We start from the raw sequence: 13,310 nt of genomic DNA on the forward strand, positions 1-13,310 counted from the left end.
AATTCGTTGCCCCGTTAATGTCCGTTTTTTACCATGGCGTGATTTTTTGTCAGCCATTGATAACTATTGATCATGTATTGCATTCATTACTGTTTCTTCTTTCTTTTTTGTTTTGTACGATTATTTCTTCCACTCCTGCAATAGGTCCATCGGGGCTGCAGTATTTGAATACAAATAAATAACTATGTCATGTATTTAGATGATGAAATATCCTTTTTTGTAGCTGTGTGTGTGTGTTTGTTTCGATACAATGTTTACAGAAACCTTCGACTAGGTCGTTGCTGTGCGGTATATTACCGTAGGACTCAATAGCAGGACTCAATAGGACTTTAGCAAACAGTTGCCGTGCTCCACGTACCGCACTAGAGAAGCCTTTGAAGCATGCTTTTAAGCGCGCGCCCCCGCGGTCACTAGCACGGCAACGGTTTGCTAAGATGTCCCTAATAAGGACGATTTGGTAAAAGTCTTCTGTAAACATTGTAAATAAATAGTGGGTTTTAGTATTGCGTTTTCGATCGAACGCAAACACTGCGCGTTTGCGTTAGCGTTACGTGTTCCGCAGTGCGCGTGCGCGGAGTCCAAGCTGCGGTTTTGGATTGGTGCATGGCGACGACGCGCATGCGCGACGTGGATCACGCAACGCTAACACAAACACACAGCGCTTGCGTTTGCTTCTATAAATGCTATACTAAAACTACAATGAATGGTATAGATAACCGGTATCTAGAGGCGTAAAATTAGCGCTTTCCACACTTGGCACCACCACAGACGAATTTCTCGTGTTATATATTCAACACCAAATAATTTAACAACAAAATATGATTGAAAACTGATCTGTCGCCAAAGACCTGACGTTTTTGTCGCGTGATAACACGCATTGGTGAGAAATCCCTGGAATTTCTCCTTCGTGTGAATACCGCTTCCAGCCAGAATAACACACCCAGAGCAACAGGTACGAAGCACAATAAAAGATATTTTTTAACCCGAAATAAAATAAATTTTACCCCATTTTAAATTGCCCCCTTTACATAAACACGAAGCACCAAGGTAAGTTACCAAGTTAAGTTTTAAAACCGCCTCTTGCAATTTCGTATAAGATTAAACTGGTCGCCTACGCTAAGCCTCCAGAAAGTCCATCCGATCTGCACAATATTGGTGCGAAGTGGCATACCGTGGATGGCTTCTCGAAAGAACACTGAGATCGCTTGTGGCCTTCCTAAAGTGGTCAACTGTGTAATAAAAAACTGCAACTAAAAAAAAAAAGCCCAAAAATTAAAATAATTTTTTTTTTTTTTTAAGAAATGAATTACACGAGGGTATTTGCGGTACGGAAATCGTGGCAATGCTCTTAAATAACCATATTCTACGGTGACAGCGCAGAGAAACAATCACACACCAGATATTCAGAAAGACAAGCCTCACGCGCGAATATCTGGTGTGTGATTGTTTCTTTCTGAATATCTGGTGTGTGATTGTTTCTGTGCGCTGTCACCGTAGAATATGGTTCCCCAACTCGCCCAAGCATCCACCCTATCAAGTTACTTAAATAACCATATCCGCAGTTTGAGGGCAGCAAATATACGCCCGTTTCTTGAAAACAGCGTGAAACAAACAAATTACGGATGTTCTGATTTTCGTCCGCTTTTCGGGTGGTGTTTCGCACATGTGTTTCAGCCTAAACTATTCCCTTTCGAGGAGTTTCAGCTTCTCTGCGGTGTTCCCTGTCACCCAAATAAGTAAATGTTCAGTTATACACATAGGTGTTATTATCATCGGTGTTCATAGGTTCCATCCCAAAGGTTGGCTTCACCTTAATGATTAATCTCCCTCCTTCCCCGGATTGACTTCGATGTACTCACCTAAGAATCAGTGAGCAACTCTGAGTTGTCCACATTGGTGTTACTTTGACGCTCATTGAGCCAGTATGCGCGTCTGGATGTGAATGAACTGACTTTAAACTCCCAGCACAGTCGTGAACTTGAACGTGTTTATTGGTGCACAATACACCGAACAGATCGCAAACGCGTGGCAGAGAATGTCTCAAGCCCAGCCGTGTCCGGTAGCCATGGCATGAACTTTATAACTGAAAACAAATGCGTATAATTACAAAGTGCGCACGAGAAATGGTGATATCGAACAGTAGAAGAGATGCGAATGCTACGAAGCGCTCTTCATTTCTTTAGCGGATTGAAGTAAGTGTAGAAGTACGAAGATCTCGGTTGAACGTAGCCGCAGTCCGATAAATAGGTGCTGTAGTTGATGTTCCGGCAGACAGACCCCCAGACGGCCCTGTATTGAACAGACAAAAGGAACAAAAGGAAAAGGATAAACACAAGAATGCATCGGTGTGCACACGAGCAACTCACCATGCCCGGAATCCGTGCCTCTCATAGATCAGCCGAACGCACTCGATGTCATCCGTGAGGTCGTCATCTTCCAGATCTGTACGGGGATGAAAACGACAAAAACGAAATCAGTTTCCCCAGGATCCAGTCTACACGCCATACTCTGCGTGCCCGTGACCATTTCCCTAACGTACACTGGTTTCGATACGCCGTTTACAAACGAGTGTGCGCTCGCCCACACCGGGTGTGGGTACGGCGCATGCGCGGAAACCAGATTCGCATCAAGTGAAGCGCCTACGCACGCGCATCGGCGTGACGTCATAGCCGCCTTCCCCGAACGACCAGAATGAAATAACGTCACTACGCACCTCAATACAAAAGCGTCATTTTAACGCCGCCATGAAAAGGGAAAGGGAGGTGCATCCGTGAGCGCCTTTCGTTTTTCGATAGGCACGTGCGAATAGTGGATTTTTGAGTTTGAAGCTAATTCGAAATGAATAGTGTTTTTGGCCGAATAGTTTCGAATCGAATGAGAAAAAGCTTCTCCGAGTCTTTCACTACCGAGCACCGTGCTTACACGGAAATTCAGCTGAACTCATGAAGGTTGCTTCCAACCTTCCACTCGTCCACTTCTAAGCACAGTTAAATTGAATATATCTATAATTTTGAGCTGTGGCAAGTAAACGACAGATTGGTCGCAGCTATCCTGATTGAGGGGATTTATAAACCTCTTTGCTCTATGCAAATATTCTTTCTTCTATTTCAAATTTGACAAAAACAATAACAACAACAACACAACAACAACAAATACAAATGATGAACGCGGGCTGTCAAGACATCGCTGCCTAACATACAAGGTGTCACAAAAAAAAATAAAAAAAATTACACGTTTTTTTTTTATTTTTTTGCAAAAATAAACTAGGCATCGCCGAACGCTCATTCTCAGCCCAAAGGTAGCGCTAGAGGTCACAACCAGATGCCAAAGTTTCAGCCCGATCCGATGCTTTAACCAAAGTTATAAATGATTTCCTGAAAATTTCAATGGGAAAATGGCGGCCGACGGAGTTTTCGAATACATGGGGCTCTATGGGCACCAGAACCCGAAAACGGGCAAAAATGGGCTCCATTTTCCCATTGACATTTTCAGAAAATCACTTTCAACTTTTAAATAAGGTATCGGATCGGGCTAAAACTTCGGCATCTAGTTGTGACCTTTAGCACTACAGTGGGCGGAGAATGAGCGTTCGGCGATGCCTAGTTTATTTTTGCGGTAAAAAAAAACAACAACGTGTAAATATAATTTTTGTGACACCCTGTACTTTTGCATAATCGTGGCGGGTTAGCCCCTTTGAGTGCGCTTCTCGCCGAGCATTTGTGGGCTGCGGGGAAGCAATACCCACGAAGTCCGCGAGCTTTGCGGGTATTGCTTCTCCGCAGTGCGCAAGTGCTCGGCCAGAAGCGCACTCAACGGGGCTAACCCGCCGCGATGAACACTTTGAAAAGCACGAATATCGCGGTTCATCTCGAAACGAATATTGAATAGCGCATTACTCGACACTACTATTCGGAAATTCGAATACTCGCACAACACTATTATTTCATATCGGTGCTCACAAAAAACAAAGCTCGGCTTAAAATGTGGCTCGACGCACTGGGCACTGAGCGACTCGTTGTTTTCGGTGATAGTACACCCAGAAAGACAACGAGCGTCAGAACGGTGCACTTTTGGCCCACCTTGATTGGCTAGATCAGACCATAGCATGGGCTGCGGTCAGACTGAAAATGAAGCGGAGTTTAGAAACGATCAAATTCGGCAAGCACGTTTACTGTTTGCCCACTTTTCAATAAAAAAAGAAAAACACGTAAACAAACGATTGTTTTGTTTAGCGGGTGTTGGTGTGTATTCTGGTATTTCTGGTGATTCCTGGGTTCGGTCCATGCCCGGTTAGTTTCTATTTGGATGAGCGTCGTATCAGCGTGCGGTTGCGTAATCACTAATGCGTAATGCATGTTAAAGGACCTCAGGCTAGCAGTCGCTCTGGGCCGGATTATGTGATTATCTAAGCGTGAACCAGTGTCGTCATACCTCTGAAGTGCGGAGCGATCTCTCGCTGACTAAATATGCGACGCTTAGTGCGCTTAATACATATAGTTAGTTTTAAAACTAACTGGGCGTACATCAAGCACATCGAATAATCACGCTGTCAGAAAAAATGCCACAGAATCGTAGATTACCCGAACAATCGATCTGGCATTCATTCTTGGGTCCAGGTGGGCTGCACCAGTATCTGTCATTAATCTAAGAAGAGGAAAGCAAATACAAAATAAATCATTTAGAGTCAGACACTGTACGACCAACGTTGTCAATCTTACTGTCGGTATAGTACTTTCACAATATTTGTGCACCCCCCCTTTCCCCCCCCCCCCCCCTCTTAGATTCCCATAAAAAAATCGTTTAACTTTTGGAGCTAAGAATGCCGTGGAATATGCGGAATCGTTACGGCAATCTAATTATCCGCACTTTCTTTGGAAAAAGTTACACTTTGAAGGCACCCTAGTTCCGCCAATTAGGAGACAGAAGCCGTCCAAAGGCTGTCGTCGCTTCGGTCGGGTGCAAGACCAAGCGACGCAGTTTGTCCACGTGCCGCGGATACCGTGCGGATCGCGTGGGTGTGCTGCGGAAAAACGCACATAACAAAACCGTGTGGATCGTTTAGGACTCGCAAGTACAGTGGTTTGGGCACCGGCTAAGAGATGAGAGGAGCCTCCTCGCACCTCTTTCCACTTTAGCAGAGCTAACGCTGGAGAGGAGGTCACTTCCTCTCCAGCGTTAGTTCTGCTAAAGTGGAAAGAGGTGGGAGCAGCTTCCCCTGAACTCTGAACCTAACACCGACTTCAGTTAATCGTGGTGGTTGCCCTTGCGTTTGTTCCGGGATCATCATTATTCACGGCGGCGCGTTGAAGAGGAGCGTCCAGCTCAAGCGGAACATAACGGTCGAGCTAGGGTGACCAACTTCCTGCTAGCGAAATGCGGGACACGCTGACCAGGGGGGATAGGGAGGGGGGGGGGGGGAGGGAGAAAAGTGGGTTCGACGGTATTATCGCTACTGAGGAAAAAAAATATTAGAGAAAATTTATAAACACGCGCACACCACGTAATGTAGCTCTGCTAACACATTTCATATTCTGTGTTGTCCGAAAGCATATTATATACACCTGCAATCTGAATCGCGGCAAATAAGTTCGAATAATTTGCACTCCCAGTGATATATATTCTTTTAAGTTTTTATGCCAAATATGTTATTAAATGTGTCTAAGATGAAAACCTCAACATTGACTGCAGCAGAACTCAATGCATCAAACCAAAAGAAGAAACAGTAAATCTTTTTCGGCTTATTGTTTTCTGTCGTCGCTTACTTTTACCAACATGCTCTCACACAAATTTAGAACCCTATGATTTCGTTTTTTTTTGACAGTTGTAAGTTGCAAGCTTTTTCCGTCTTCACAAAAAAAAAAAAAAAAAATCTCAGCAATTGTTTTTGCATTAACACAGTTTCATTTGAAAATAATAATTTATTTTTCAGCTTTTGGTTATCAATTTTCTCTGGCAGTACTTATGCACCAAGGTGAAAGGCACAACGGCGCATGCGCGTCAGTGCTCCTGGAGGAACGACGATCGCTTCCCGCAATGCTAGGATAAAAAATGGCGTACCATTGGGATTCACACTATTACCTGCGACCTCCACGCTTCCCCGTGCCCCGTTGTTCGGCAGCGCTATGAGTTAAATTGCGAATTTTACGACAGCGTGAAATGCGGGACATCTTAAATATTTTTTGAATATTTTGCCGGGACGGGGGCATAAGAAGCCTTCAATACGGGGACAGTCCCGCGAAAAGTATTAGCATTTAATTCGGCTCAGGACAGCCGTGACGCCGCAGAAAGGCCAGTGGCCCACACCGAGGAAGCCACGGCGCTGCGTATACATAGCATTGTGAAGATGTCGTGAATATGGAGAGATGAATAAATGTTGGTGATGAAGGTGGAAAACGAAGCTTGCGCTGGACGGTAAAATGATGCCACTTTGACACTGTCCTATGGGAAAGCGTATGACAAATAGGTGTTTGCTGAAAAACTAAGCAGACAACCAAGGAGCCGTCTTAAATCTTGAGTAACCTGAAAAAGGCCGTGGTCGGCGCTGCCATCCCAGTTCATCCTTCCGACGGCGCTGCTGTTGAATCGGCTTTCATACTCGGCGATGCACACCCCTGCGCCATCATCACCCAATCAGGAAAAATGCAGCATAGGTAAAACATTACAATAAGAAAACAACAACAACAACAACTACAGTTCCGTTCGAAAATTATGTGAGCTCTAGTGCCGAATAGCGATGCACACGAAGCAAACGTTTAGAACCTTCAACATCTATTGGACCGTGGCAAACGGTGCGAGCGCATGCACTGAGCACGCGCAGTGGTTTCGTCGGTTTAAAAAACGGATCACTGGACGTGCCCCATGCTCACGATTGTACCGCATGGCAGCTCCGTTTTGGGGCTATAAGGAGTATTCACTGGCGGCCATAGCTGTGTGCGCGAATGCTGAGCGCGTGCTGATGGCGAGCTTCCACAGTTCTTTTGCAACGTGCATTCCACACCATTAGGATTTCCGGTCTTAGCAGCCTATTAATGTGGGCTCGTTCTGAGCGTGCGCTCTAGACAGCACCCACAAATATGGACGTCCAGTGAATACTCCCTATATATAGACACTCGGCGAAAAGGTCAACAAAACATTCGGCGGCCGCGAAAAAAAAAAAAAAAACGCACGATCGCGGCGCATTTACTGTGCGTGGTTGATTTAGTTGGCGATGGCAAACGGTAAAATGAGGACCGTGATGATGCGCTTACAGTTTCCAACCTGCTCCTTGGGGATCCCATGAACCTGCACGAGCTCTCGTGCCAGCTCGCATTTGTCGAAAACTTTGCCCCAGGAGCAGGGCAGAAGCACGCAGGACACGCTGAGTAACAGGTAGACGATCATCTCGGACCACTGCAACGAATCGGATGCACTGTTCTCTTTATAACTGGAGCGCACGACAGGTGACACAACTGGCCGGTGATTGTTCGTGTTTACTAATGAACCCGTTCGCATACGGACCAAAAGCTATATACGTGTCTGATGTTTCAATCGACGCCGCAGGACAGACGTCTGACCCCAAACCGCTTGACGACATACAGATCGCTCTACAACCGCGCCTCATTAGAAATCCGTCCCAAGCGCACGGGCACTGATCAGTATTACGACCTGCTCGCGGTTCTAGATGAGACTTCCTTCTTAGTTCGAAGATAACGGAACGCTGATCACAGCCTCGCCAAATCACTTAGCGGTTCAAAATATACGGCCTACAAATCTGCTACAACGACGTCTTGCATGCTTAACAGTGTCTGTGGTCAGTGGCTGTTTTCTTGTCATCCTGTCTATGATCCGAAGCTAGCAGTGCGGGTAGAAAGACCAGTAATGCGGCAATAATTACATGTTTTCAAGAGACAAAGATAAGACGTCACCTACATGCGTTGTTATGGTCACGTGGGAGTTCATCACATACACACACATTTATATATATATATATATATATATATATATATATATATATATATATATATATATATATATATATATATATATATATATATATATATCACGCTTGATCGTCGAACAGTGGTCCACCCACCTGACGAATCATCAAGCCCAAGGACGGTAAGTCCCCGTCTGATCAAATGCTTTGAAGCGTCGTCACCGCCTCGCTATTTAAACGTCCAGTCAACGGCTGAGATCCGGCCCCCTCCTCACCAAACACAAGCAAGCTCGTCAATAATCGCCCGTGCATCAGCCAGCCCACCTTTGTAGTGACGTGTCGCAGAGCCGTCCTGTACACATCTTCCACGAAGCGGCATGTCGTCGCTTCGGATGCACCGCGGTCGGTCATAGCACCCGGGCCCCGTTTGTTTAAAGCCATGGTGGCAACACGCGATGTTTGCCCACAAGGTTTGACACAATCGAGCAGCGTGAGGCGCGCCTGCGTCTTTGGCCCTGCAGCGTCTCTTTCGCAACGGATGATTCGTTGGGATTGCGAGGCACGTTCTGATTGCCGAGGAGTACCAGTCTATTCCTCCAAGGACACGCGATGCACGCAGTGTGCCAAGCGCCGTCGGCGAAGGTTAAGGTTGCCCCGGTGTCAGGGAAGCAGCCGTCAGGGTTATGCCCTAAAGATGGTTGTTCTCGCGTCGTCTTCCTTGGGAATAACCCTAGCCCCATTGCTCGGAGCGAAAACCGGCGCAAAACGAAAGACGTCTCTGCAATCGGAGTAATAGATGAAAGGGCAGATAGAACGAGTTGCAGAATGGTTAAACGAACAGCCGGTCTGGCACGGGAGCGGTAATTTGAGGTCGATCTAGACTCGATCAACTTGACTCTATCGGGCGAGGACAATCCGGAGGTCATTCGAAGCCTTGAAGCGGTTGTTACCGCCATACCATCGGACTATGGAGATAGCATGGCATAGGGAGCCTTTATGTGCGCTTTGCTAGGGTGATGCCACCCTTAGTAATACCACTCGCCGACAAACCAGCAGCCATTTTGGTCCTCGGCGATAATCCGTGAGCTTATAACCCTCCCGGAAACAAACACCTTATGTCACAAGTTCGGAGCAGCGTTGTGGAACCCACGGAGGGAGGATTAGCATTTCCCCCTTCGGATGCGAGGACCGATGGACACAAAGGCCACTTTCCGGCGCACGGGGAAAAAATGAGGAACAAAATGGCGGTGGACGAGGGTGTGGGAAAGGGAAGCAGGCAGTTGGCATCACCCTATGCGAAGCGCACATGAAGGCACCCTAGCATGGCAAAGTACACAGAGCACGGATACAGAACAGAGGGAATTTGCACGAATATTTCCAGAGTCCTCAGACAAGTTCGAAGAACAATCCATTTTTCCAAGTACGAGTCTTCGGCGTCTTCCATGTTGACAAATAAGCGAGCGAAAATGTAGTGTTTCTTTATTCCCGGAACGAACGCCGAAAAAGTATCAAGGCAGTTCTTTTCTTCTGTGTTTTATTATATTGGACGTTATTGAGCGAACAAGAACAGCAGGCTATATTTGAAGCTAGTGTTCAGTGGACAATCTCTTGCACTTTTTTTTTTGTTGCTCATTCAGAAATATTTGGTTCCCTCTGTGTGTTTTTGGCTGTACTAAACTGTCTCACATTTAAAACAAAAGCAAAATTTTGACCTCGAGTCTATGAAGGTTTTATTTACGCTTTCGACGGGAGCTTCGTATGTGCCTCAGGATCAGGGATGGGCAGTATTTCAAATACAAGTATTTAAAATACGTATTTTAGATACTTTGTGTATTTTGCATTTGTATTTAATTACAAATTGGATAATGTATTTGACGTGCGTATTTAAATACAAAAACGTGGGTATTTCAAATACAAATGTAATTAAATACAATTATGTGGGCGAAAATACACCCCTCAAATTTATTGTCAGTGTCCAGAGCAGGAAGAAAACTACGTTATGCGCCGAATGCAGTGCCTCTCAACCAAGCACAAGCCTTTAGTAACTTTGTGATTACGGTGCTAGTCCAGGGCAAGAATAGAGACAAAATCGACGTTCACAGGCAGACTGGCTAAATAAGTGCCTGTGACAACTTGTGATGCTTTCCAGCCTGATTTCCATCCATATTTTTGCCTGGATCATTCTAAATGCGCGGGTCGTTCAGATTTTCGTAACAGGTGCGAGTTGCAACACTAAAAAATCCTCTAGCTAGTGCTGCGCGTCTTGGTCGTGTCGGTTTTTGCTGGTATTTACCAATATGTAATCGAAAAAAAAAAAAGCTGCTTGAAGCTCTGTACTTTTTTCACCTATTACGTCCAACCTTAATATATAATATAATCACATTTTTTTTTGTGATTATATTTTTAGTACGTTACTAGAGCCTCGCACGCTAACTCCCGAGTGTGCGATGCAAAATTAAAATGAGATACCCAGAAACCCGTTGCCGGTGCCCTGAAGTCGCTGACGCAAATTTTGAGGAATGTATTTGGAAAAGTATTTGGAGGAGACCAAATACATTTGGCTGTATTTGTATCTTGTACTTAAATGCTTTTTTGGAAATGTAATTAGATTTGTAATTAAATACATTTTTGACGAAGTATTTTGTATTTGTATTTCGATATATATTTGCCTGTATTTTGCCCATCCCTGCTCAGGATGTATACTAAGCAGCCCCCGCGTGATAATCCCCATTCGTGTTCAGTTGCATTCGAAGCATCTCGAAGTCCATTTAACACGGATATCGAATTGACCAAATACATACTTTAATACGTAAATGTGTTGACACCTGACAGGCCGCCGTCGTTAATGAGGCTGAAACATAGCGTTAAAAGAAACAAGCACGTGAACATAATTATGCATATAAAATTTGCTCCGAGATCAGGTTGTCCACGTCGTTGCTTGTTCTTCACCCACCATCGTCTTATTGAGTATACAGTTGACGGAGTTCGGATACATACTGAGTTCAGCCAATATCGATCACCTAAAAAATATAAATATATATTTTGCAAGAAGACGTGGTACTTGCGGTGACCCTTGTCAGATAACCGAGAGCTCTGCGCCCCGATGCTAAAACGCCATGCTCCGCGAAACCTATTGGATTTTCAGCGTGTCCGAGCTTGCTCCACGCGAAGTTTCTCCTCTCCGCACCACTTTAAAGTATCTTTAGACCTTTCCAACGACGGACGTGTTTTTGGGCCTCGTGGAATGACCCAAGGTCAGATCAAATTCGCAAATATTGTGAAAACCAAACCTTTCATTTTGCTGTTATCGGTTGGATAATTAGGAAAAGGAAAATTGTAATGCTGTTTTCAGTTCAAGTCCGTAAATTTATGGCTTCGAAACAACTGTATTTGAATGCTTGTAAACAATACAATCCTGCAAAAAAACTCTTCTGCCAAAAAAAAAAAAACCAAAAAAAAAAACCGACTATTTCTGTATTAGTTTGGCTTTCAAGATATGACCAAACGGTCTTCCTGGAACTTGCTTCTTGAATTTTGACTACCAACTTTTGTACATGTTCGTCTTGTTCCTTTTGCTAAGACAACAAGATTAACTTACACGCATGCGGCACACAAACACGCACACACAGACTTTGCGAAAATAGAAAGCTAACCTATTCTTTCTGACATTTTATCGCAATTAATTAGATTCATCTTAGAGATGTTTCACGCATAGTTCTTAGCCGTAAGGTAGCGATTCGATTTTAATATAATAAAGTTGTTTTCGATTTTGTACAAAAATAAGTGAACAAGTGGACGTATTAGGAAACGACTTTAGGCTTGAAGAAGTAGTACACAATAGACCCCATTACACACAGGAAAACATTATCACTTTCAGTGAGGTCGTGTATAGTAAAGAAAGAAGAAACTAAAAAAAAAAAAAAAGACTCGTTCCCTTAAAAAAATAAAAATAAAAAAAAGATTGCGCATATTTACCTGTTTTTGGTAAACACCATAAGCCGACAACCAAACTTGTTTATCATTCGCCCCCTTAACCAATGGCAAGTGTCCAGTTTTTGTTCTAATTACGTTTTTTGCTTCTACGAAGTTTACGCGCTAGAGTTTCTCAACGCGAAAGTTGGCACGTTTGGATTGTGTTCTGCCGCCATTTGGTCTCCCGAAACATTTTGGTTGATATCTGTGTCGCCCCGCGTTAGCAGCACTCGATTTAAGAAAGGGTGTAGCCGTCCTGGAGCATGAGGATGGATGATGATTGAACTTACCCGATGCGCGTGTCTCCACGTCAAAGAAAAGACACCACGCGGAGCGATCGAAGGGCTCGGATGCTGGAGCAGCGTTATACGAGTCTGCGCCTTTCAAAGCTTTTTGTAGGTCTTAGCGAATCATTCAAGCGTAAGCGCGTATCCAGGACGATTTCACCGCGGAAGGGCTCGGGTAAACCAGCCACGAGAGGACAGAACGAGGGCACGGCAAATATGCAGCATACTCAATCCCGGATATGCGCGCATATAGACGCAAGGATGGTATAGCGCTTCGCGAAACAATCTATAAAACACAGCGCTGCGTTTAATAGACACGAGGACGTCATTTCTTCGTTTTTGTCGGGAGAGAGAATACCGTCGATCCAAAAACCATGGCAAGCCTTTATCGCCGTCTCAAACAGCCCCCATCTATCGGCTTCTGTCTGACACTAATTTGGGTAAACCTGCCCAAGCTCTTGCCACCCAGGGGCAACTCTCTCTCTGTGACAGGTGCGTCCTAAAACCGCTTCTGGATCCACTTCCCAGCAGATCATGTGGAGAGTAATCATGGCGAACAAGGAGGCCCAAAGAATGTTTTGAGTCGAAATTGCGACTTGGGCTGGGAGAATGGGCAATCGAAAGCTCATGTTCATTGTCCTCGTTGCATCTTTTCATCTAATTGTTTTCTGAGCTTCGCCATGCGATCCTTCTTTCTTTCGTCCTGATTGGCTGTCTCCGTGTTCTGCTGCAAAGTGAACCTACAGACGTTTTTGAGAGTGCAGGTGGCGTTTCCGATTCAAGATGCTCCCTGAATCCTGTTATTCGCTTTGCTCCGGTCTCTCTGTCTGGCTCTCCGCAGAAGTATTTTCCTGCGTACTATACCTGGAACTTGCATCCTCACCAGAAAGGCCATCTTTCTTAAATATTAGATGCTGTAACGTTTCCGAACTCTGACGAAGGACACCTTGTTTTGGCACGTACCGCATTTCAGTTTTCTTTCTTTCGGCATAATGTAATACACGTTTCGAAAAGAAAAAAAAAAATAAGGCGAGGAGGAAGGAACCAATAGAAACTGCAAAAAAACAAGCGTTGTTTCGCACTCTCGTGTCCTACTTGCACGCATCACGCTAAGTATTCCGGTGCTTTTGCCACAT

General features: G+C 44.8%; 1 protein-coding gene across 1 annotated transcript; it reads right to left on the reverse strand.

Annotated features, from left to right (window-relative positions):
• Positions 1–1,970: 1,970 nt before the first annotated feature.
• Positions 1,971–7,479, reverse strand: LOC8026886 (lysozyme 2). Its single transcript, XM_029980211.4, has 5 exons — positions 7,248–7,479; positions 6,520–6,611; positions 4,581–4,644; positions 2,367–2,442; positions 1,971–2,289 (listed from the first exon to the last, which is right to left on the reverse strand). Exons 1-5 carry the CDS (start codon positions 7,378–7,380, stop codon positions 2,172–2,174), a joined length of 483 nt encoding a protein of 160 aa, XP_029836071.4. The 5' UTR covers positions 7,381–7,479; the 3' UTR covers positions 1,971–2,171.
• Between the last annotated feature and the right edge of the window lie 5,831 nt (positions 7,480–13,310).

Source organism: Ixodes scapularis, unplaced genomic scaffold, assembly GCF_016920785.2.
Source record: "Ixodes scapularis isolate PalLabHiFi unplaced genomic scaffold, ASM1692078v2 PGA_scaffold9__187_contigs__length_104089568, whole genome shotgun sequence".
NCBI classification, from domain to species: domain Eukaryota; kingdom Metazoa; phylum Arthropoda; class Arachnida; order Ixodida; family Ixodidae; genus Ixodes; species Ixodes scapularis.